Consider the following 24,696-nt stretch of genomic DNA (forward strand, 5'->3'; position numbering starts at 1 on the left):
AACCAGATTAAAAGTCATAAAAAGATATTTGAATCTAAGTTAGATTTTTTTTCTTCTCTCTTCTCTAAAATGCTTTTTCTTTTGCTTAAGCAGAACATAATGCTATAAATCAGTCTATTTTTCAATGCAGTCTTTATAGTGGTTTAGTTTTAATTTAGTGTTGATGTGTGTTCATGTGGTATGTGATGGCATGTCAGTCCAACTAATGTTCTTTTCTTTGTGCCCCTTGCTGCAGGTGTAGTGAGAAATGCAGAGCCCTGTGAAAATCAGAATCTCATGTGTGAAGTGCATATTTCATAGGGCTCTTGATTTTTCATGTCAGTTAAGACTTGTGCTCTGTGTGTATGCATATATATGGCTGTGCTAGAATTGAAGTCTGGCCTAGTATCAAAATATTATCTTTTAAATGTAAATGTAGTCTAACATCTGTATATAGATCTGTTTCTATATAGGTCATAGCATCCTCGCAGAATCTTTTCGATTCACTAGAAGAGAAAAGCACATGTTCGGCAATAAGACAAGAATTGCCATTAGTAAACGAGACATTGCAATAAGTTCAGCTGTACTTCATAAAGCAGGATAGATAATCTAGCCTATATCTCTTTTTAGTAGTTTCTGTATGCTATTCTAGTGATTTTTTTTTTTCCCCTGTATGACTCAAATATCTTTTATATTAATAAAAAGACAAAAATGAGAAACAATTTGCTTCTTAATAAACAAATGCTACAGTCAGTCAGAAATACAGATACTAAATCCAAAAATATAAGATATGGGATTCTAGAATGCACAGCAAGGCAAGTTGCAACATGTTTATGAACTGCTTTTCCTTGTCTTTATGTTTTCCCATCCTTCAGCTAGAAGGAATGGCAAGAAAATTAAAGTAAACCTATATATGCAGCATGCTGTCAACACCCACATGTTTTTCAGCAGAACTCTAATCATTTGTAAATTCTTTTCCACCCTACATAATGTTATGCCGGAAGAGAAGAAAATCTGGCAGGAGTACATCATTGTTATTTGAATGAGGAAGATGGCGCACTTTCTTTAACAGTGCACCAATACTAGTGTCTGTTATGTTTATGATAAAGGAAATTCAGTAGTAAACGTATGTAAATGCTTGAAGGCAAATGTAATTACAGTGTCTGAAGTACTTCATTTGTGCCAACAATGTATGTTTGGAAGTAAATGGAAAATTATGCTCAGAAGAGACTGGATGTTAAATTGAATTCTGTGTGTTTAGACAAACTATTCTTATTTTATTCCCTTTTTCCTGTTGCAAACATTATGTATATGGCAGGACTGAGATTTGATGATCTTGTAATTTAATATTTAGTGTATACAGAGTTGTAAACAAGAATAATGTACTTCGAGTGAAAGGTTCAGGTATAAAAGGTTTTTCTGTTTCTTTTTTTAAGTTCTCACAGTACTGACTAATGTATTTATTCTTAGCCTATTTTTACTTAAAATGATGACAACTTTCAAGTAACAGCCACATGTTTGGTTCACATTTTTAACGTAAATTCTGCATAAATCGATTTACCATAAGTCAGTTGGACGACTGTCCCCTAAGAAATAAAATTGGCAAATTCCCTTCACTGGTTGTCTAATATTAAGTTAGAATTAAACTAGTGTGTTACAAATATATTGTCTGAACAGCACTTTTTTTGTTTTGTTTTTGTGAGTGTTGATCTTTACTTTTCAGTTTCCATCTGCTAAAATATTTAAGATGTTTCCATATTTTTGTCATGATTCTGTTTTAGGGGCATTAAGAATATGAATATAAAAATGTGCACTGTATTCATTCTTATAAACTAGTTGATTATTCAAGTTCAGGTTTATTTTCATGTGTAGGTTTGTAGGTTTGAGAAGGTAGAAAAAGGTGATTATCATGTAGAGGTGCAACAGGTAAGTGCTTCTCTTCTCTGCCTTAAAGTGCTTCTGCATCAGTTCCATATTCTGAGTGATTGATGGACAATTGAATTATTAGCATATTGATGATAATTTGTATTTACTGGGGAACAGAATAGAGCTTATGACAATAAGCAAGATTATATTTCTATTGCAAAACAGGCTTGTCTATATTTAACACTTTCTGCACATGTCCAGGTCTTTTATTTTGTGTATTTGCCACCCAGTAATAAAATCAAAAGTTAGGTAGTGGCATGCCCCCTTCTGCTTTAGGCCGTTGTAGAGTCACCCTTTGGATGCGTGTATGTTTTGAATTCATCCATTATCCAACCCGCTATATCCTAACACAGGGTCACGGGGGTCTGCTGGAGCCAATCCCAGCCAACACAGGGCACAAGGCAGGAACAAACCCCGGGCAGGGTGCCAGCCCACTGCAGGGCACATACACATGCACACCCACACACCAAGCACACACAAGGGACAATTTAGGATTGCCAATGCACCTAACCTGCATGTCTTTGGAGTGTGGGAGGAAACTGGAGTATCTGGAAGAAACCCATGCAGACACGGGGAGAACATGCAAACTCCACACAGGGAGGACCTGGGAAGCAAATCCAGGTCTCCTTACTGTGAAGCAGCAGCACTACCACTACGCCACTGTGCCGCCCTTTGTATTCCACATAAATGAGAGAATAATAAAAAAATCATTCTTTAAGAAATTAGATTGAATGTATATGGGGTGCCCTGCGGTGGTTTGTTTCCTGCCTTGCGCCCTGTATTGGCTGGGATTGGCTCCAGCAGACCCCCATGACCCTGTAGTTAGGATATAGCGGGTTGGATAATGGATGGATGGATGGATCATCTGCATATAGTGATATTTTTTCTATTCAAGTCATTCTCTGGTAATCCCCTTTATCTCTGATAAATTTCTAATGTGAATGGCTAATGGCTCAATGGTGACTGCTAAAAGCAGTGGTAATAGGGGGATATCCTTGTCAAGTACCACATTCTAGTTTGAAATGATGTTAATAGAAACAGAAGCTTCTGGGCTGGTAAAAAGTAGTTTGATCCATGCACACATATTTGAGCCAATCTCAAATTTGTGCAGTGTGATGAATAGGCAGTCCCATTCAACAATGCCAAATGCTTTTATTGCATCCAAAGGTAATAAGATCTCTGAGGTGTTAGATTTTATGGGTGAATGTATTACATTAAACAAATGCTGACGATTAGAAACTTAGTGTTTGCCTTTAATACAGTAATCCCTCCTCCATCGCGGGGGTTGCGTTCCAGAGCCACCCGCGAAATAAGAAAATCCGCGAAGTAGAAACCATATGTTTATATGGTTATTTTTATATTGTCATGCTTGGGTCACAGATTTGCGCAGAAACACAGGAGGTTGTAGAGAGACAGGAACGTTATTCAAACACTGCAAACAAACATTTGTCTCTTTTTCAAAAGTTTAAACTGTGCTCCATGACAAGACAGAGATGACAGTTCTGTCTCACAATTAAAAGAATGCAAACATATCTTTCTCTTCAAAGGAGTGTGCGTCAGGAGCAGTGACTGTCATAAAGACAGAGAAAGCAAACAAATCAATAGGGCTGTTTGCTTTTAAGTATGCGAAGCACCGCCGGTACAAAGCTGTTGAAGGCGGCAGCTCACACCCCCTCCGTCAGGAGCAGAGAGAGAGAGAGATAGAGAGAGACAGAGAAAAACAAACATGCAAAAATCAATACGTGCCCTTCGAGCTTTTAAGTATGCGAAGCACTGTGCAGCATGTCGCTTCACTAAGCAGCTGTACAGAAGGTAGCACGTGAAGATAATCTTTCAGCATTTTATCGTCTAGGTGTGCGAACAGCCCCCCTGCTCACACCCCCTACGTCAGGATCAGAGAAAGCGCAAGAGAGAGAAAGAGAAAAGTAAGTTGGGTAGCTTCTCAGCCATCTGCCAATAGCGTCCCTTGTATGAAATCAACTGGGCAAACCAACTGAGGAAGCATGTACCAGAAATTAAAAGACCCATTGTCCGCAGAAATCCACGAACCAGCAAAAAATCCGCGATATATATTTAAATATGCTTGCATATAAAATCCGCGATAGAGTGAAGCTGTGAAAGGTGAAGCGCGATATAGCGAGGGATCACTGTATATCAAATTTGGTTTTGTGATATTACAGAAGGAAGCAGAGGCATGTGTGTACATGAGAAGGGAGGTCCGTAGAAATGGTGAGGATACAAGGAGTAGAGTTGGCGAAAGTGGATGAGTTTAAATACTTGGTATCAACAGTACAGAGTAATGGGGATTGTGGAAGAGAGGTGAAAAAGAGAGTGCAGGCAGGGTGGAATGGGTGGAGAAGAGTGTCAGGAGTGATTTGTGACAGACGGATATCAGCAAGAGTGAAAGGGAAGGTCTACAGGACGGTAGTGAGACCAGCTATGTTTTATGGGTTGGAGACGGTGGCACTGACTAGAAAGCAGGAGACAGAGCTGGAGGTGGCAGAGTTAAAGATGCTAAGATTTGCATTGGGTGTGACAAGGATGGACAGGATTAGAAATGAGGACATTAGACGGTCAGCTCAGGTTGGACGGTTGGGAGACAAAGTCAGAGAGGCGAGATTGTGTTGGTTTGGACATGTGCAGAGCAAAGATGCCGAGTATATTGGGAGAAGGATGCTAAGGATAGAGCTGCCAGGCAAGAGAAGAAGAGGAAGACCTAAGAGAAGGTTTATGGATGTGGTGAGAGAGGACATGCAGGTGATGTGTTTAACAGAGCAAGATGCAGAGGACAGGATGATATGGAAGAAGATGATCCACTGTGGCAACGGGAGCAGCCAAAAGAAGAAGGAAGCACTTTCTCAATCCTTCTAACTATAACTTTGGAGGGTATCTTAACATTATTATTCAGAAGTGAAACTGATCTGTATGATGCAAATTGTAATACGTCCTTATTGGTTTTTTGGGAAGACGGTAATTAAAGCTTGGCAAAAAGTTTGAGGTAGAATTTTATTATCTCTCACTTTTATAAATGTTGCTAACAATAGTGGAGCTAACTTGTTTGAAAATTCTTTATGAAATTTACCTGGGTAGCTATCAGGGCCTGCTGCTTTCCCACATTGGAGTGAGTTTATAGAGTCTAGTAATTGTGAGAATGTCAGAGGTTTATCCAGTTCCTCTTCACAAAGAGTATTAAGCTGTGATATTTGTAATGCATCAAAAATCTCATTAGATTGTGTCTTACCTTCTTTAAACTGAATAGAATATAAGGACTTGTAGTATTCTGTAAATGTGTGGGTTATATTTTTATGGTCAATGATTCTGTTTCCTTCTGTGTTGGTAATTTCTGTTACTGCGATGTGAACTTCCTGCTTATGGATTTATTGAGCTAAGATCTTGTTAGCCTTTTCTCTGATTTCATATTAATGATGTCATGATGTAAAGATGAGCTGTTCTGTTTCTTTTGTTGTCAAAACATTAAATTCTAATTACAAAACCTGTCTTTTTCTATAAAGTGCCTCATTAGGAGACCTGACACATTCGTGATCTATTCTGGTAATTTTGCTGATTAACTCTAAAGCCTTCTTGGTTTCCAATTTATTTTTGTGGGAACGATAAGAAATAATTTGGCCTCTTAAAAATGCCTTCAGGGTTTCCCATAGTATTCCTGCAGTGACCTGTGAGGCTGCATTTGTTTCTAAATATTAATTCAGCAAATTAATCTATTTGTTCTGAGATTAATTCTGTACAGTTCTCATCTACTAATGAACAGGGGGTTAAGATGCCAGCAATGAGATGACTGTGTAAGGCATAGTATTTAAGCTCCATGATGAGAGGTGCGTGGTCAGAAATCACGGTCCCCCCTGTTTTAATTCGCAGTCTTGTTATAGTACAGACAGCTAAGAACCATTCTACTGCATGGCAGATATAAGTCTGAGGCCGAGTGATTGTCATCTTCAGACACCATAGATAATGTGCTCAACCTTGGCTTTGAACACTCACCTTGTCTTGCCTCAGTTTGTTTTGATTGAACTGTTTAATATTTAATCCCATGGCAGTTTAAATTAATGTAGCACTTTACCACAGTTTCTAACAGGTGTGGAAAATACATATATCCACTTTCAGAATGAAGGTGTAAGGTCACAAATAACTAGAGCCTATCCAAGCAGAATGGACGTAGGGGTTAGAAATGAACTGTAAGAAGGGCAAGAACAAAAAGATGAAAACAGATAGATAAAACTTTATTTGTCTTCAGAGGGAACTTTTGTCTTTTTACAGAAGCTCTTTAAATAAATGAATAGATAGATTAAATAAATGAATAATTAAATAGGTAGGTAGGCAGATAACTAAATATACGTAGATGCTTTGGTCTGAAAACACACCAGAGTGTCTATAAAGTAGTAAAGTTAAAAAAATGTTGTGACATTGCATTTGTAGACTTGTTGCTATTGGTAGAAAGGAGCATTTCTTGACACTTTCTGCTGAATCAATTGTTAGCTGAAAGTACTCAGAGTGTGTCACAGCCAAGATGTGTAGCATCCTTTGCTATAACCTCCAGGGGGGTCCAGAGTGCATCTTATAACTGAGCTTGCCCTTTTAATTAGTCCAGCACACCACAGCGTAGAAAATTGCACTGGCCATCACAGAATTGTTGAAGATGTGAAGGATGTCACTTCCCATATTAAAGGAATGCAGTCTCCCAAGGAAGAAGAGCCTGCTCTGCCCTTTTTTATATAGTTCCATTGTGCTTCTGAGACCAGTCCAACCTGTCAATAATATGGACCACTTCTACATTCACTCTTTGTGTGGTGAAAGTCAATAACCAGTTCCTTGGTTTTGGTGACATTCAGATGCAGACAATTCTCTTTGCACCAAGAAAAAACTTATCTGCCTGACTTATATACTTTGCCTCATCCCTTTTATCAATACACCCTATAAGTGCCGAGTCATCTGAGAATTTCTGCACGTGACATGACCTGGTGCTTTATTTGCAGTCAGAGATGTACAGAGTGAAGAGAAAAGCAGACAGGGCTGTTCCTTGTGGTGCTCCTGTGCTTCCCACATCTGTATCAGAAACACTTTCCTTGAGTCTCACAAACTGCGGTCTGCCTGACAACTAGTCCATTATGTAGGACACTGTAGGAACATTCACTTGCATATACTGCATCTGAGTTTACCCTTTAACAGTAATGGCTGGATTTTATTGAAGGCGTGGGATGAATAAAACAACATAAACCTTACAGTGCCACCAGCTTTGCCCAGGTGAGGATAAGCCTTGTAGAGCAAATAGATAATCACATACTCCATCTCAGTCTTTGTCTGATAGGCAAATTGCGGTGGGTCCAGGTGGTCTACCACAAGAGGACTTGTATAGTTCAGGTCCAGTCTCTCAAAGGTCTTCATGGTGTGAGATATAAGTGCTATTGGTCTGTAGTCATTAGGCGCTTGCTTTCTTTGGAACTGGAACTGGATGTTTGCCACAGCATTGGCACATTCTCAATCCTTGGACAGGCTGAACAGGTGACAGAGAACACCACAAAGTTGGTCAGCACAGCCCTTAAGAACTCAAGGACTAACTCTGTCAGCTTTTCCCGTGTATCGAGATATCGAGAGCTCCACACAACCCTTTCTAGCAACCTCATGACTCCCCCATGTTCTCCCTATCCATCTATTGCCTTCATAGGAAGAGTCACCAGAGACATGAATGTGGATACCAAGATAAGAAAGCCTCTCAGCGTGGATGATATTTTCTCCTCAGACAGACACACTGCTGATGGCTGTGTCCAAGTGGTAATTAAAGGCCTGGATCTTGGTTTTTATCCAGGACACTCGCAAGCCCGGACACTCAGACTCCTCGCTTAGTCTCTCGAGAGCCCTGATTAGAACTTACATTGACTCCGCAAAGATCACTGCGTTGTCGGAAAACAAGATCAGTGTATCTTTCTTCACCAACACATGCCCCACAGCCCCCATCCAGAATAATTCCGTAATAATTACGACAGCTAGAATTTCAATGTCTGAATTACAGACTGTAGTTTTAACTGTAATATGCTCCCTTTTCCAGCAGATCATTATTCACATAGATGACCAGTCCCCTTCTGTCTTTTTTTTTTTTTTTTCACACCGGACTGAGTTTCTGTCGGCTTCAATTAGAATAAAGCCAGCTCTTCAAGCGCAAAATGTCACTACACTTGTTTTCTCCCTGACCAACTATAAGTGCAAATGGTTCCTCCTTCTTATTTCACAACAATCAAACATTGTCTATTACAAAAGACAGTAGACCAGTTCTAAAACCTTTTCGCCTTGCTTTTATTCTTTTTCTTGCACGTTGCCCTCTCCATCTGTAGACAAACAGCACCTGTGGTAAAATGTAACTGAGCTGCTTAGGCGCTCACGATCACAGTGCAAATAGCCAATTACAAGAGTATTTAATACAACCCGCTTTATATTTTCTCAGCGTCTCTTAATGTTTGATGTGTTGTGGACACGAGGCATCCTTCAGGTCCTCTTCGTGACTCCATCGAGGTTTGCAGCACGTTTTGAAGTGCAGTCAAGACCAGCCTGCACATGGGTTTGCACGCGTTGCCATTCGTCTGTAAATTTAAGATACATTTAAAATCCATTTTTCTGATTTCTAGCTACTACTAACAGTGACCCAGATCAATTCTAATTTTAAATAAGACTGGTAACTAGTAAATAAGTTCAGAAACAAAAAGAAAAACAGAGTGAGAAATATGGAGCTTCTGTGAAAAGGCTGCTGTTTGCACAGCGCCCTGAAGTACATTGCATACATTCACAGATACATCTTATCATAAAAGTAGACCATGGCAGATGTGAAAGTTTTTGGAAACAGAGGTTCATTTTTGCTTTATCCATACTCCACTCAGTCATCTTTCACTGTCAGTATAGGATGATAAATATGTTAATTATATAAAAAGTTTCTGTTGCATATTCAGTCAGTCTGGGAATATGATCTACCACTGTCTGAAAATCATGACTGGGAACAAATTTTTAAGAACATTACTTCTAATTCTTAAAATTCAAATTATCAACATTAACAGTTCAAATTTGTACATCACCTGTATTTCACCCTCTGTACACATTCCACTTTGAAAAGTTTTTGGACACTGACTGACCTTGAGTCACAACCTTTTGGTGAGTTATGTTGCAATATATTTTGATATATTCCTTTTACTTCTCAAGACTTCATTCTTCTGGACCTTTCTGCTCCTTCTCTTTCGTCTTTACAGTAATACTGTTCTTTGTGCAAAATGTTGTGTTTGAAATTTCTTCTTATGCTATTTGAACTATCTTCTGCAAGAATTAATGGCGTGGCTAAGGTCGCATGGATGGGATTTGTGATTTGATGTCTACATAGGGTTATTTCTTTTCTTTGTACACCTGTGCCTTCCATCCTCTGACCTTTTTGCATATTTGTCAAAAATTTGCTTAAAAAATGTATATAGCGAACAACAACTCTAGGGAATACATTTTTCAGGTGTTTAGTTAAAATACTTAAAAGTTATGCACTTCCAGATGAGAGCACAGAGGCTGCTCCAAAAAAACTGTAAACTGTGGAAAGATTTAAGATTTGTTTAGGGTCTAGGTTAAAAGATCTGCAAGTTAAACTATTTGGCAATACTGTTTTTTACTTAGTTTAAAAAATGATGAATATAGAAAGAAATGTGTGACTAGTTAGCATGATATTTACAGAATGCTGTCCTTTTAGTTGTGTTTTCTACATTTGATATTTCTATCAAAGTTTTATTTTAATTGCAACATTGTTATTGACCAGCAAGTTTGTGTTTATGCATTTGAGCCTCATACAGTTTATAGTCTGTTTTTAGTTTGTAATACAGTTGTTGGTAGAGGGTTTTGCACCTGGTAAAATGTGGTTTCAAAGGTGTCCAAAACTTTGGCTGCTGTTCCTTACTGTTTGTCTGCTGAAATTAAGACTTGGAATTACAAACTTTAGCTGCCTTGTAACATATACAATCAAGAATTATGATTTATTTTAGGGAAAATATGAAAGTAATTCAATTTTGTTGAACATAAATGCCTCATTTTCTAAATCTGAACATTTCTAAGTGTTGTCGCTACATCCTGTTGAAACTCTTAACAGATGCCCTTTTAGAACCTATACAATTCTCTTCTGTTCATTATTTAGTGCATAAAAAATGATAATCTGGCATATTTTGACTGGCTGATGTGCTGTTTTCATGCTTATTTTTGTGCTATTTATTTTTGTCACCCCTCAGCCTGTAAAGATATAGTCAATACTAGCCGACGCCCGCCGTAGCATACGGCAGTGTAAGAATAGGAATGGGAAACGGTGAGAAAGGAATTCAGAAATCAAGAAAAAATAAATACTTCTTGAAAGACGTAGTTGTGCATAGGCGTTTTGGTGGAGAAGACAGATAATGAGTCGAAAGATCTAACCCTAGAAAAAGCCACTTACAACTGACTGTGGCTGAAGACTGGTATCAGGTCTGTGCTCTGGTCTTTGGGTATCCGACAGTGCATGTAGAATTTCTGGGAGAGCAGGATATCATGTGAAAGTGATAAATAAATCAGGCTTTCTGAATTTACGTACTATGGCCATAGCATCCTGATAGTTTTGTTGCATGTATCTTGGACTTCCTGGAAATGTGGACTGTAATATGATCATTTTGCCTACACGTACGTTATTTTCAGTGTTTGCTTGCAGTGCGTCTGATAGTCCTTTGAGTGTGGAAATCTGTTTACAGGAGTTGCCTATGGGATAGATGCAAATGTCCCTTTTGGCAGGCGGTTCGCCATCTTCTCCGACGAAAATCAACGCAACGTCGGTGTGACATGTCATGGCATTGTATCGTCGTAAACCTTGCCTAGGGTTTTCCTTGAAAACCATTCATACAGATGCTGTTGGATTGGACCGAGCGATTTTCATGCATGTGTTTGTATGATTTAGTGTAGCGAAGGGGTTGATGGTTCTGAGCATGGAATCTAGCTGGAGAAGTAAATTTTCACTGCATGCAGAGTTTGCTTTATTTTGTAAGCGTACTTCAGTAGCTTGCGCTGTGTCAAAAACATACAACTGTCCATATCCTGGAGAGGTAGAATTGTTAGCGTATAGTGGAGAGATTTGGTGATAAATTTGCCCGTGTATTTTAAAACAGTATGGTCCGTGGCCAGGAGGTTGCATTATCTGTGCACCCATGGAAGCAAACGCTAGAGAAGAGTGGTATTCTCGAATGTGTTCATGATAATTTTTAGCTTCTGATGTTTGCTGTGTAAGAAGCTATTGCTCTTGCAGTCAATTTTGAAGTAACAGAGGTATAGACAGGGGCACATGGTATTGTAAATGTCCATTTTCAGTTTTTACTGGTAAAACCTTGCTGTAAATTTTCACAGCAGAAACGTTTCCCCAAACTCACTTGTTGCTCCCATTTAAATCCTATTAAAGTGAGTTTTATTTTGTATTTAAATAAATATTCAAGTTCTTCATTTGTTTATATTAGGCATGTATCTTTTCACAAGAATGGATTAAACTGGCCCTGATGTACAACATGTAGGCAAAAATGCATGGAAATGCAAACATAAAGCGAAAAAGGAAAGGATTTAAGGGGGGGGGGGGGGGGGGGGGGGGGTTAGGGGGGAAATGATGTGCTAATACTGAGGAAAGAAAATATAAAATCAAGGAAGGCCCGTTATTGAAATTGTCTTAACTATAGTATACACTCAGTAAAGGTCTGAATCCACTGTGGATGTGTACAACTATTGACAGAGTACTAGTATGCACCTTACACACACATCGCATTTTCAACCAGCCAACATGGATACATATCATTGGCACCTGTAGCAACATGCATCAAGTTCAAGTTGATGCATACCTACTGGGCAGTCAGTGGTTCAGAACTTCCTTATTTTGGAGGCCCTTATTAGATAGAAGATTCTTTTGTAGTTAAAATAAGGTTGATTAGTCATATGCTTTTGGTTTAATGGTTGATTACTTATAAGGTCTAGAACATGCTTAACTTGTCTGGGTAAACTTTTGTTATCTAGTCTTGTGACACTTGTTTCAAAACAGCCCCCTAACTAATGTTAACTGTATTGTGTTGAATTCATTTCTAAGTCCATATATAGCAACGAATCAATGGAAGAAGAGTAGGTTTAGAGCAGTTGATTCAATGTCTGGATAATTTGCCATAGGAATTAAGTAAATTAAGCACATGAGAGAGATTAAGGGGGCATTTCAAAAGAAGCGCAGAATCTTGTTGGCATAGAGAGAAATTTTATGAGGTAACCTAAATACAGCTATTGGTTCAATAGGATTGTGAAATGGTCAGCAATAGCAAGGCCTCAAGCAAGAGGCTGGATGTCACTGGCTGGCCCCCTTATAAATTTGCATAGGGAGGGAGATGTCTGAATTAGAAAGAACAACATTTGTAGGGAAGGAATATAGTGTTGTGGCCATATTCTTAAAGCCTTCACTGAATCCCATGATATTCATGACCTGTCATAAAAATATCCATTCCATATGGTCAAATTAATTCTCAGCATCCAGAGCCAGGAGAGCTGCTGGCTGGAATAGATGTGGGGCTATGTCTATTTTATGGATAAGCAGATATATACTAACTGCAGTCTGGTGAGTTCAAATATAGTCTTAAGCTATTTTGTGAGGCATCGTTTAGAGTTTTCTTGCTAAAGGTTTACCTAATTCATTAAAGAAATGTATTCAGTTTAGCAGTGGACAGAGCCGGCTTTAATATCTGAATACATAGGGGATACAGCTGACTTCATAAAGGTAATACCTTGGAGGGGGCAACCCATCAGAGGTGGAAGAATGGTTAGTATTCCTAGAATCCAGTACATCATTTAGTTCAGATTGACTGACTGGGAGGTCCAACATGGCAACATGTTCTGTAACTCACTTTGGATACCCTGTCAGTGGCTGACTGGATCCAATAGTTTCTTGTTTGAAACTGAACTTTGTTTTCAAAGGAAAGCTGATACTGTATGTACAGTATTCTTATATGGTTACATACAGAAAGGGATCACAGAAATGTTAATAGATGTTGCCATGTTAAATTGACTTTCTATAGGGAGAAGGTTGTGGATAGTTCACCTGTATGCCTGGTGGAATCTATGCTCAGAGCTTTTCTATCTGAAATTAGCTGAGTCTGAAAATAAAGTGCCTTAAGTACCCTTTTAGTTTTGTGTGTATTTGAATCCTATAATAAGCAACAAGATGCAAAACAGTGACATTACATAGTCCTTCCTTTATTCTGATGTATTTCTTTGTTAAATTCAGGCAGCTTTCCAACCTCCAAGATCTTATGTAGAGCCTCTGTAGTAACAACGTGAATACTTGGGTCTCAGGTACTACCTGAAGTTGACTGTTTCTTCTCCTACTTCCCATAGCGATTTGTGCTCTCTCTCTCTTATAAGGTCTGTGTTTAAGCAGACATTGTTTACATTCATTAAACCAAAACTTTTTTTTTTAAATATTCTGGAAGCATTTATAACAAAACAAAATATTCCCAAACATATATATATATATATATATATATCCATCCATCCATTTTCCAACCCGCTGAATCCGAACACAGGGTCACGGGGGTCTGCTGGAGCCAATCCCAGCCAACACAGGGCACAAGGCAGGAAACAATCCCGGGCAGGGTGCCAACCCACCGCAGATATATATATATATATATATATATATATATATATATATATATAGCTTAATGATTGATTGATTTTTATCTTATTTTAATACACTACATAATCTTCAGTCTGTTTTGTTTGACTCTCAGTTGTTACAGTATTCATAATTTTGCAGGCAAGCATTTATTTAGTTAATTAACTTTGTAATATTAATGAATGAGTTTTATGAAAGAGATGTATGAATATATTTAGATGACTGGAATAAAGCAAAGGGAAAAGTAAGCCGAGAGCAGTGAATGAATGTGTTAAAGCAGTTGAAAGGTAACTTTAAAAAGTGTTCCTCTGAGAAGCAATAGGAGCTTGCTGGGTAGATACATTTCATTGGTTTAGCCTGCAGCCTATGAGGAGCCAAGCTGCAGCAGGCTAAGTTTACACTAATAGTGGAATTTTTCCCTTTTGGGGTGAGGAGTGAGAGCACAGAGAGCGTTTTAGACAGCAGCTTGCTTTCATTACATGAAACCAGAATGCTGGTTGCCAGAAACATCAAGTCAATGCAAAAAAACGTACGGTAAGAGTTTTATTTAATCTTATACTAGATGCAAGTGGTGCAAAATGTGCCATGTTAGAGCTTTTTATTTGTCTCTTTTTTCTAATGTATTGAAGAGCTGCAGAGAGAAAACTAATATAGACAGCAGAATTGCTAAAATTAACTGAATCATGTTTAGAAAGAAAACTTCATAATTTGTAAACCAGTCTCAAAATTTGATAGTTCACTCTCTTTGTTCATTTTTAGACTTCCTGTCTTGTGAGCTACTGTATATAAGTTGTATAAGATGATGTTGGTTTTTTTTTTGTCCTTCCACCATAATAGATCTGGAATTAAAGAAATGTTATTACACAAACAACATCCATTTTTGCTTTTGCATTAGTGAAGATGGCTGTGTTTTGTTACTTTGGTCTGACACGATACAAAGCTATATTTACTCAACTGCATGTTTACCTTTCTTTTTCTCTGGGGGAATCTTTCAGCACATGGTTCAGAGCCACGCACATGGTCACCTGATACAGACTAACTCTTGTGGTGCAGCCTGCTGCTGAAAAGCATATTTTACTTTTTTTTTTCTCCTGATTCTTCTTTGATCAGCTTTTCTGAGTATAAATGTTTTGAAATATTGGATATCTAATTTGTATCACAGGTTTGTTTTTGAATTCTTAGCATTTTAGTAATGGTTTTAAAAGTGGCAAAGTATTTTGTTTTTCTCTGTAATACCTGTTTGCAAATTCTTTTTATATTTAGGATAAATTGCAAGTACATAAAGTCTGCTTAAATTACTGTTGTCAGTATTAACTGGATTTTGGTGCAAGTCTTTAGGGCCAAGTAGGTCCGATGTACTGTTAACATATTTTCATGGTTAATTTTTCAATTTTCTCATTCTAAAACTATTATCAGTACAGAAGCATGATGGTGAGTGATGCTGTTTTATAGCTCTGGAAGACTGGACCTGGACCTTTGCCCAGTTGCTGTATGCTTAGTTTAAATTCTCCTAGTGTCAGGTTTGGTAGAGTGGCAATGTTAAACTGTCTGCTTTTCAGTGAGTGTGTATTGGTGTGCTTAGTAATGGTCTGGATTCTACTAAAAGTTTAATATAATTATAGGGATTTGAATAGGAAAAAGACAAATTTATTTAGAAAGGAAGGACCACATTGTTCCCATATTTTTCTGTTTGTTTTTTTTTTTTTCTTTGTGAACTTCATTAACTCTATCATCATCAAACGACCTATGTTTTAAGTAAATGTACCGTATGATTTCGTATACAGTGGGACATAAATTATCCACTGTAATTGGGACCAAATTTAGTTTGAATAATCAAACATGTGAGAATGCCCAGTTTATACAAAACAAAGTATAATTAGGCCTACAATTTAAATTATTGTGCTCAAGGTTATTACTACTGTATTTTGAAGTATTAGTTTGTTTAAGGAATGGTTTATAAATAATAAACAAAACATTTTGAAAAAATGTATACAGTATTTTTTTTTTTTTCTTGACAAATGTTCTGCACTGTTTCAGCTATAAATCACTTCTTTAAATAAGAGTATAATGAATTTTGGGAAAGGTTATTTTTTAAGTACTGTATATGAACTTGATTTTTTTTCTCTTTGAACCATGCTCTTTAGCAGCATTTCACACTATCCTTCACAGTTTTTAACCATTACCACATATTTTAATCTCATCTGCAGCCTTCTTGTTCATGTGCAAAAGCATGGGAAAATTTATTCTGATGCATAGCGTTAAATGTGTGGAGGGGTAAAAGGGAGAGCATATCTGCATACATTTCAAAGACACCTTTTCTGGTAGGAGAGATACTAAAGTGGTGTATTAAAGTTATTTGCTGGAATGGTGGTGGTTCAGGTAGGTGATGGTTCTAATTTGACATTTGGATAATCTACGTTCTTCTGTATTTTTTCCACAATAATAGGCAAAATTGCCTGCTTACATTTTTAAACTGTTTTAAGGCTCAGTTAACAGATAACTTCCACTTACTTGATTAGTGCAATGAGACAGGTACCAAAGATCTTTGGAAAGTTATGTCCCCATATGATTGCCTTGCATTACTCTTTTAAAATTAATTTGTGCCATTTGATTTGTAAAACTTGGAAATAGTTAGTTCATTGAGTAATGCGAATATTTTCTTCTTCTTTCACAGAAGACAAGAATGATGCAAACCTAAGTCTAAATGATGACAAGGACTCTTCTGCACCCTATTATCTGGAAACACCATATGGTTATCAACTAGATCTTGACTTTCTCAAATATGTCGATGATATTGAAAGGGGAAATACAATCAAGAAGTTGAATATCCAGAGAAAGCCCAAAGTTGTGAAGTCTGCCACAACACCCAGAAGTGGTGGTGGCCCCACAGTCGATTGGACCTCAACAGAATCCTTGTCCTCTTCAAACAGTGATGAGTATAAGCAATCACCATTGTTTTTGTCTGCTCAGAGTCAAGCTGCATGTGCTCAAGTAAGGTCAGCTGCAGTGCAAGAGGTCTCTCCTACCTTTTTGAATGTTCCTGAAGGCAAGCTGCTTCCACCCCCGTCCCCAAGATTTCCTAGGCACAACGTACAAGTAGAGAAAACACTAATGGAAACACGAAGACGACTAGAACAAGAGAGGCTGCTTATGCAGCCTCCTGTTAGTGATTTTCGCAGACCTAGGCTTGCCAGTTTTGGGGGAATGGGATCAACCAGTTCTTTGTCCTCCTTTACTGGATCCAGTGGACATATCCAGATTTCCCCTAACTCCCAACAGCAGTTATACAATGGATATCAATCTAATGGAGAATATAATCCTTACTTTACCTCATCTATGGGTAGCTCCATTCGTCATAGTCCAATAAGTTCAGGGGTGGCCACACCTGTTACCAATGTAAGCCCTATGCACTTGCAGCACATTCGTGAGCAAATGGTTGTAGCTCTCAAAAGGCTCAAGGAGTTAGAGGAACAAGTGAAAACAATTCCAATTCTACAAGTTAAGATCTCAGTGTTGCAGGAGGAGAAGAGGCAGCTGATGTCCCAAATGAGAAATCAAAAGCTCTCCAACCTGAACATTGACTATGCTTTTCGAAAGAGATCCTATAGTGCAGGAAATGCTGAACAACTAGACCATATGTCAGAAATCAGACAGGGAGGAGAATTGCATATAGACTCTGAAGATGAGCTTGAGAACATGGAGCAGAGTTCGCAAAGAATACAAGAGTTTAGGCAGCTAACAGCAGAAATGCAAGCTTTGGAGAGGAAGATACAAGACAGCAACTATGAAACTCAGGGTTACTGCGTACAAAAAATTGAGTCATGCCGGAAAGCAAAAGAAAAAAAAATCAGTTGGTGTAGGTGCTGATGAAAATATGAATGATATTGTGGTTTATTACAAGTCATCAAAACATTGTCGGGATATAGCTGTGGGAACTGAGAGAGAAATGAGGAACGTGTGCGTGGGTGTGTCAGAAGCTATGCTGGGAGTGACTACAGAGGCAGAGACTGAAATTGAGCTGCAACATCAAGCCATCGATGCTCTCAAAGACAAAATATATAGGCTTGAGGTGCAATTAAAAGAGACCACCCATGAAATGGAAATGAGCAAGTTAAAGTTGGAACTGCAGGCAGCTGGAGCTAGAAAAAAGGTTGATAAAGGTTCGATGGCTAGACCTTTAGTTCGAACCATTGCAGTGGAAGTGTCCGTTCAAATGCAAAACAAAGCTTGTGGAAACCATTTGGAGTATGTTGATTCATGTGTGAACCATGATCTGCAGACCTCATCCATTGGTGTTAACAGCACACCAATGCTGCAGGATAGTAGAGATGGACCAGAAGTTCCCATGAGCAACTGGGTTATACATGAACATGTCCAGACCAAAGATCAGTCTATTGGTTGTGAGGTTATCATGTCTAATAAGAATGTGGGTGTGGAACTAAATGTTTGTGAAGTTGGAGTCAATACAGATGAAACAATTGATAGTTCTGGTCTTTGGCAAAGTAAACAAGAACAGGCTAAACAATATAGGTCAGTTGGATGTGGAGACTCTTCTGTGGATGTAACAGTGTGTCCTTTAAAATATTTTGTGTCTCAGGAAGTAAGTACAGATTGCATTGCAAAGGTTGAATCTGCAGTAATGGCTGTGCCACAGACCATTTCTCATGAGACAAATACCCTAAATGATTTAGTAAGTAAGTTTACCAACACAGACACAGTTGTTTTTGCAGACTCCTGCACAAATACAAATTTGAAAGCTAGTGATAAGCAGACAAGTACGTTGACCACTGAGACGAGATCAGTGGGTGTTGGAGATGGCAAAATCAAAGATGTTCTAACATCTGTTAAAACTAGATCCATTGCAGTTGGAACTTTAGTTACCACAGAGAATATGTTGGAAAGACCTATTGTAGCAAAGACCAAAGACTTAGGTGTTGGCCTTTTTAACATAAGTGAAAACTGTCTGATTGGCGTGAAAACCCGCAGTATTGCTTGTGGTCCTTCACATGAAGTTGAACTGATGAAAACAAGAAGTATTGGAGTTGGCAATGAATATGTTGCTGCTTCTGATCAAGCATCACAGACACAGATTGAAATGGATGCTGGTTTGGATCACTATATTGAACGTGTTCAGAAGCTTCTGCAGGAGCAGCAAATGCTTCTGGCTGAGAACTACAGTGAACTTGCAGATGCCTTTGGACAACCAACTACTCAGATTGGTTCTCTTAACACTCAGCTAATGAATACATTGACATCGATAAATTCAGCAATGAAATGTGCAAGTTCTGAAGAACTCAGAAGTATGCCAGAAGGCCACTTCATGACATCTGATGATTCAAGTAAGATTTTTACTGTTTTGTATTTTTTCAATAAACTGTAATTTCTAAGCCATTCATTTTTGTCACCTTGTATAAGTATTGATTCTCTAATTTCATGCTATATGTTACTGTAATTTTCTTATCTATTTCTGTTACATAATGTTTGAGTAGTGTTGCTATTCATAAATATGTACAAAACTATTAGCTATAATAAATGATTAATATAATTTTATGTTGCTACCAATGTTGGAAGGGATAGATAAGATAACATACAAATGCTGCTCTTTAGCATATTCAGCATACTAGTGTTTCTGAAGAAAGCAGCTTCTAAAAATGTGATTTTTAATTCATCAATAGATGTTCTGTAATTAGTTTTGAGATTACGGTTAAAAATTGGCATTATGTGTGATAAAGTAAAATGTATCCAGTGGGAAACATTTTAAAACACATGAAACGTTCTGTTGCTAATGAGCTTGTGGAATGTCATGTAGACCTGCTTAAAGTCTCTTCTTACGGTAGCCATGTGAACAACATAGGTACACACCAGAAATGATCAGTGAAGCCACTGGTGTTGTTTAATTGGCATTTTTGGGATTCAGTTTTGCAAATGGTCTTGGTAGCCAAAATATGGACAATAACTAAACTTTTATTTTGCTGTCTTATTTGTCAATTTTGGGCAATAATGTGTAGCTTATATTCTGTATGTCACCTTGTATATATGTTGTCTAAATGTTTGTCATTCCAATCATGTATGCATTCAAATGACAGTTTTACACTTAAACAAGTGAGTTATTTTGTTTGCTTATGCCTGAACTTTTCAAAAAATGATCTGATTGTTTGAAATTATGGTCAGCCGTTTTATCCTTGTTTTTATCCAGAAAAGCTAAACAGTAGGAAACTATTTTCTAAATTGTATTTTGTGGTATTGGCAATGAAGTCTATATTATTTAAAACCACTGGTTTAAATGAAGGGTTAGTGCTTTTGGTGGCTTTATTAAATAAGTATACAGTATATAGGGGGCCACTGTCACATAGATACAAGTGCTTAAATGTTGTTTTAGTGACTTTTGTTAGAAAAGACAAAAATAAAGCAATTTTATAACGGGCTATCAAAGACAAGATTACCTGAATAAAAACAAAAAAATGTAACTTTGTTGCTTCCAAGCCAGCAGTTAGGCTAAGTGCCTAAACATGTAGCTGTCTCAGATGCATTATTTACATTACTGTATGAATTAGAACTTGCAGCTAACTGTTTCAAGTTTAGATTTTAGTTTAAAGTTTTAAGATTTAGCAACATAATGCCAACTACTAACTTCATTTGTGATTCAATGTAAGGAGCTGTGTACTAATTCATGAATAGGCATTTCTTTAAACAGTTTTGCTTTGCTATAAATTTGTTCTCAAAGAAATGCTGCATGCTAAATTTAAAATAAGTGTCTGATAGAGCAGAATTTTTTTCACCTGCCCTAACTTAAAGGTAAATCTAAAGAGCCTTAGTAAATCAGTACTCTTCAAATTTTTTTTAAGGTGTCGTGACCCTGAAGTCATAGTCTATATAAAAGAAATCCCTGTAAAAACATAAAAAAAAAACCCAAAATAAAATAAGTGAGCAACCTGCAAAGAAAACACTATAGTCTTCTAGATATATAATTCAGGGAAAATTTGTATATGGTTTTGTGAGATGAGGCTAAAATTAAAAAGGAAAAAAAGTGATGCAGATGATATTAATGTCTGTACTTTTTTCATGAGGATGTTTAGATTATTATGGAAGTTTCATTTCTAGGAAAAAAGATTTAGAATTAAAAATTGAATCAATCGAAGAATCATATACTCCATTATTTTTCTTCAACTCCCTCAATTCAAGTTTAGCAATCTGAAAGAAAAGAATGTTTGCAGTAAAGTCCAGCAGCTACAGGGACTTTTGAATAGAAGCTTAGGATGTGTCCATCTCATCTATGTAATGTTCTGTGTTGTCACTCCATTGTATGGAGTCGGTCCCACAAAACTGTCCTTTCTAAACAACTCCACAAAAATGTACGTTGGTTGGCAACATTTTACATTCCCCTCATCAGGTATGGTATACACTAATTTTCTTTGAAGGATTTTTAGCCCAGTATTTTTTCACACATTTTTCAACATGTCACTGGTTCTTTTCTCTTTCACAGTTTCGGTAGCCAGTCTATAGTTTTGTATTCTCTGCCTAATATTTTCATGTGCCTTTGTTCTTGTTAGGTGTTCTCTGAAATATTTGTTCTTAAGAGTAATAGGAAGATCACAGTTTACTCCCAGTTTGTGCCATCTTGTTATGTATGATGTGGCAGCAATTGATTATATGGTTAAAATGGTTTCATCATTACAGACTAGTACAACGGCTGCTTTGATCAATTGATATCTCCTAATTTTATTTCATAATTTGGTTACTGAGTATTTTACATAGCATTTTTAAAAGTGTTCTTGCTTTCGTTTAAAGGATCCTGTAATTGTGTGCCTCGTAAAGCTAACTGTATGAAGTAAAGTTTGATTAATTAATTTGTTCAATAACATTTCTTCATGACCAGGCAATGTTACAAATATTTGGCATTCAAGTGTGGATACCATTCTTATTACATTAACAAAACTGCTGTTTAAACAGACTACAGTCAAATGCAAAATATCACTGTAAGGAAAGACAACTGCTGCTGACTACTAAGCGGTTTACTTCTAAACTGTTAGCTGTAAATACTGTATAAACTAATGTTTTAATAAAATCAAGTTCTGTTATCAAATCTTTTAATGCTTATAAGGCTTAAACAGTACCTGAGGTGTTATGCATAACTGTTCCTGATCATATTGCTTTTAATGCATGTATTATACTTTTATTTTGCCCATAATGATTTAATAATTATGTAATTTAATTGTATGAGATTACTAATTTGATCAAAGATTGATTTGAACCAACATCCATGTAATTCAATAGGATAAAATATTATACAAAAATCTGCCAGTGACCTTAATGAAATAAACAATAAACAAACACATAATTTATATGTGGAGTTAGTGTTAAGTTAGGATAGAAATTCAACTCGGTTCAGTTATGTTCCATTCTTGCCACTGCTAAAATGCAAATTGGCGTTGGGGTCAAAAAATAATAGTTTTTTTTAGTATTATGCTAAAATAAATGAAAATAACAAAAAAAATACTTCTCACTGGGACAGAGCTTTGGTTATGCACAAATTTGGTCAATTTTTTCCATAATTAATTTATCCTAGTAGCAATCACTACCAACAAAAAAAATCTAGCTGTACACCAGTATGCACCAAACACAAGTGAATTATGGTAAAAGGTGGTAAAAAAAAAAATCACACTTATAAATTCTACATCATATTATTTCAAAACGTTGCTGAGAGTGATTTTAAGTTGTAAATTAACACAGTGCTTTGGATAAATTCTTTGTTTTAAAATATTAAAAGTAGCATGTTATGCTCAATGAATTTTCTCAGCCAATGTATGTTAGTGATGTATATGCTGTATGTGTTATTTTTATTTTATAATGTGTACGTTGTGCCATATACAGTGGGTTGAGAAAATATTCAGACCTCTTCATTTTTTGCACACTTTATTGTGTTGTATATTTAATTGTAAATGGATAAATTTGCCATTTTTGCCCATCAGTACTTTATTTGGTCAGCAATTGCAGCTTTGAGTCTTCTTGGTTTAAGTCTCTACAAGCTTTGCACACCTGGCAGTTTATCCCATTTTTCTTGCAGAACCTCTCGAGCTCAGTTACCGTAGATACTTGCGTATAAGTCGAAAAATTTATGCCTTAAAATTCATTCAAAATAACAGAATCGACTTCTCCGCGGGGCAACACAATTGTCCATAGAATTTGGGTAATGACATTGTACACTCAACGCTTCACGGTGTTAAGTAACCGGTCATCTGCCGTTTCCCATGGTCTTTGAAATAATTATAAGCCAGCAATACTATTGCTAATTAGCTAGTTTTTTTTTTTCTAAATTCATTAAATAATTCTTTAAACTGTGAAATACTTGAATTTGAGCATTAGCTTTTGCAGGTTTTGGATAACAAACATACCATTAGCTGCCACGTGCAACCAGATTTGGAATCAAAAGAACCAAGGCAACACACGCTATCAGTGCGATGCAAGCGCAGCCCGCGATTCAAAAAAATTTCTCTGCCTACCTGTTTGTCTCGTCTGAGAGTAGCTGAAAAGCAGTATCAGGAGAGAGCAGCCTGAAGTAGTCCAGCAATGGGTGATCTGTCGTGTCCAACAGCAAGCCATGCTGTCTTGTGAAGTCCGGTAGCCAGTTCGGCTCCCACGGATCAATGTCTGGGTATTCCTCCCACGTGAACCTTGCCGTAGGTGTATCGGCTGCGCAAATGCGTTCAGCTGGCAGCTGATCAGCTGGCGCGGCATCGGCTGGTGTCCGATCAGCTGATGCTGGCTTCTCACTCTCTTGCTCGATTCCTGATCACTGTCAATAAAAATCCGATTCTGAAAAATCAGAGTCCGACTCTGCAATAATGTGCAAAACATCGTCTGCTGAGTGTTTTCTTTTCTGCACTCGCTTCACTCCCTTGTGACATATCGATGCCATCTTGCCTTTGTTTACATTTCGCAACTCACGCACACACAAGGATTAGTTGCCGAGTCAAGGAGTCTAGCATTTCTCCAAGCACAGAGGGAATGCCTGTGACGTGACAGTGAGTTTTGTCGCCATTAACAGCTGATTGTCGCCCTCTATCTCTGATAGCTGTCAAGTTTTATCCATCCATACATTTTCCAACCCGCTGAATCCGAACACAGGGTCACGGGGGTCTGCTGGAGACAATTGTCAAGTTTTACCCTCGACTTATACGCGGGTCATAACAAATTTCATAATTTTCGGCTTAAACAATACTCTTGACTTATCTGCGAGATCGTCTAATACGCAAGTATCTACGGTAGTCTTCATGTCTCTCCACAGATGTTCTAGGAGGTTTAATTTTAGGCTTTGTCTGGGCTACTCAAGGACGGTCAGAGACTTGTACCGAAGCCACTCTAGGGTTGTCTTGGCTGAATGTCTCAGATCTTTGTCATGGTGAAAGGTGAACCTTCACCCCAGTCTTCAGATCAGGTTTTTTTCTATGACCTCGCTATATTTGGCTGCGTTCATTCTTTCCTCAATTCTGACCAGTCTCCCTTTTTCTGCAGTTGAGAAGCATCCCCATAACATGATGCTGCCACCACCATTTTTCACCATTCATATGGCATTATGCAGATGTTGAGCAGTGCCTTGTCTTCATCAGAGCTGCTTGGAATTCTGACAAACAGCAAACTCTAGGAGTCCTGGTGGTTCTAGGCTTCTTCCATTTTGCAATTAATTAGGTCACTGTACTCCTGGGGAATACTCAAAGCTTTAGAAATAGTTTTATACCCTTTCCCTGATCCATGCCACACAACAGTTTTATCACAGAGGTCTACAGGGAGTTCCTGGGATTTCATGGCTTGCCTTTTTGTTATATGCACTGTATGTCTTTCTAAGCTATGTCTAATGACATCAGTTTGTCACATGTGGACTTCAGTCAAGTTCAAGACACAACACAGGGCTAAATTAAAGCAAATAAGATGCTCCTGACCACAATTTTCAGAGCCACGTAAAGGGCCTGATTACTTCTATATGAGATAGATTTTGGTTTTTGATTATCACTTTGTCATTATGGGTTATTTATTATAAGTTAATGGACAAAAATGGTCAATTATCTATTTAAAATTAAATATACAAGTGTACAGAAAGTGAAAGGGTCTGAATACGT

The 24,696-nt window shown here is 37.5% G+C and overlaps 1 protein-coding gene across 1 annotated transcript in view; it reads left to right on the forward strand.

Annotated features, from left to right (window-relative positions):
- Positions 1 to 24,696, forward strand: part of kank1a (KN motif and ankyrin repeat domains 1a) — a 196,545-nt gene that overhangs the window by 140,280 nt on the left and 31,569 nt on the right. Inside the window, 2 exon segments of the mRNA XM_051929544.1 lie at positions 16,257 to 17,412; positions 17,414 to 18,921. Coding sequence (XP_051785504.1) covers positions 16,257 to 17,412; positions 17,414 to 18,921 — 2,664 coding nt within the window.

This window comes from Erpetoichthys calabaricus, chromosome 7 (assembly GCF_900747795.2).
Source record: "Erpetoichthys calabaricus chromosome 7, fErpCal1.3, whole genome shotgun sequence".
Lineage (NCBI taxonomy): Eukaryota > Metazoa > Chordata > Cladistia > Polypteriformes > Polypteridae > Erpetoichthys > Erpetoichthys calabaricus.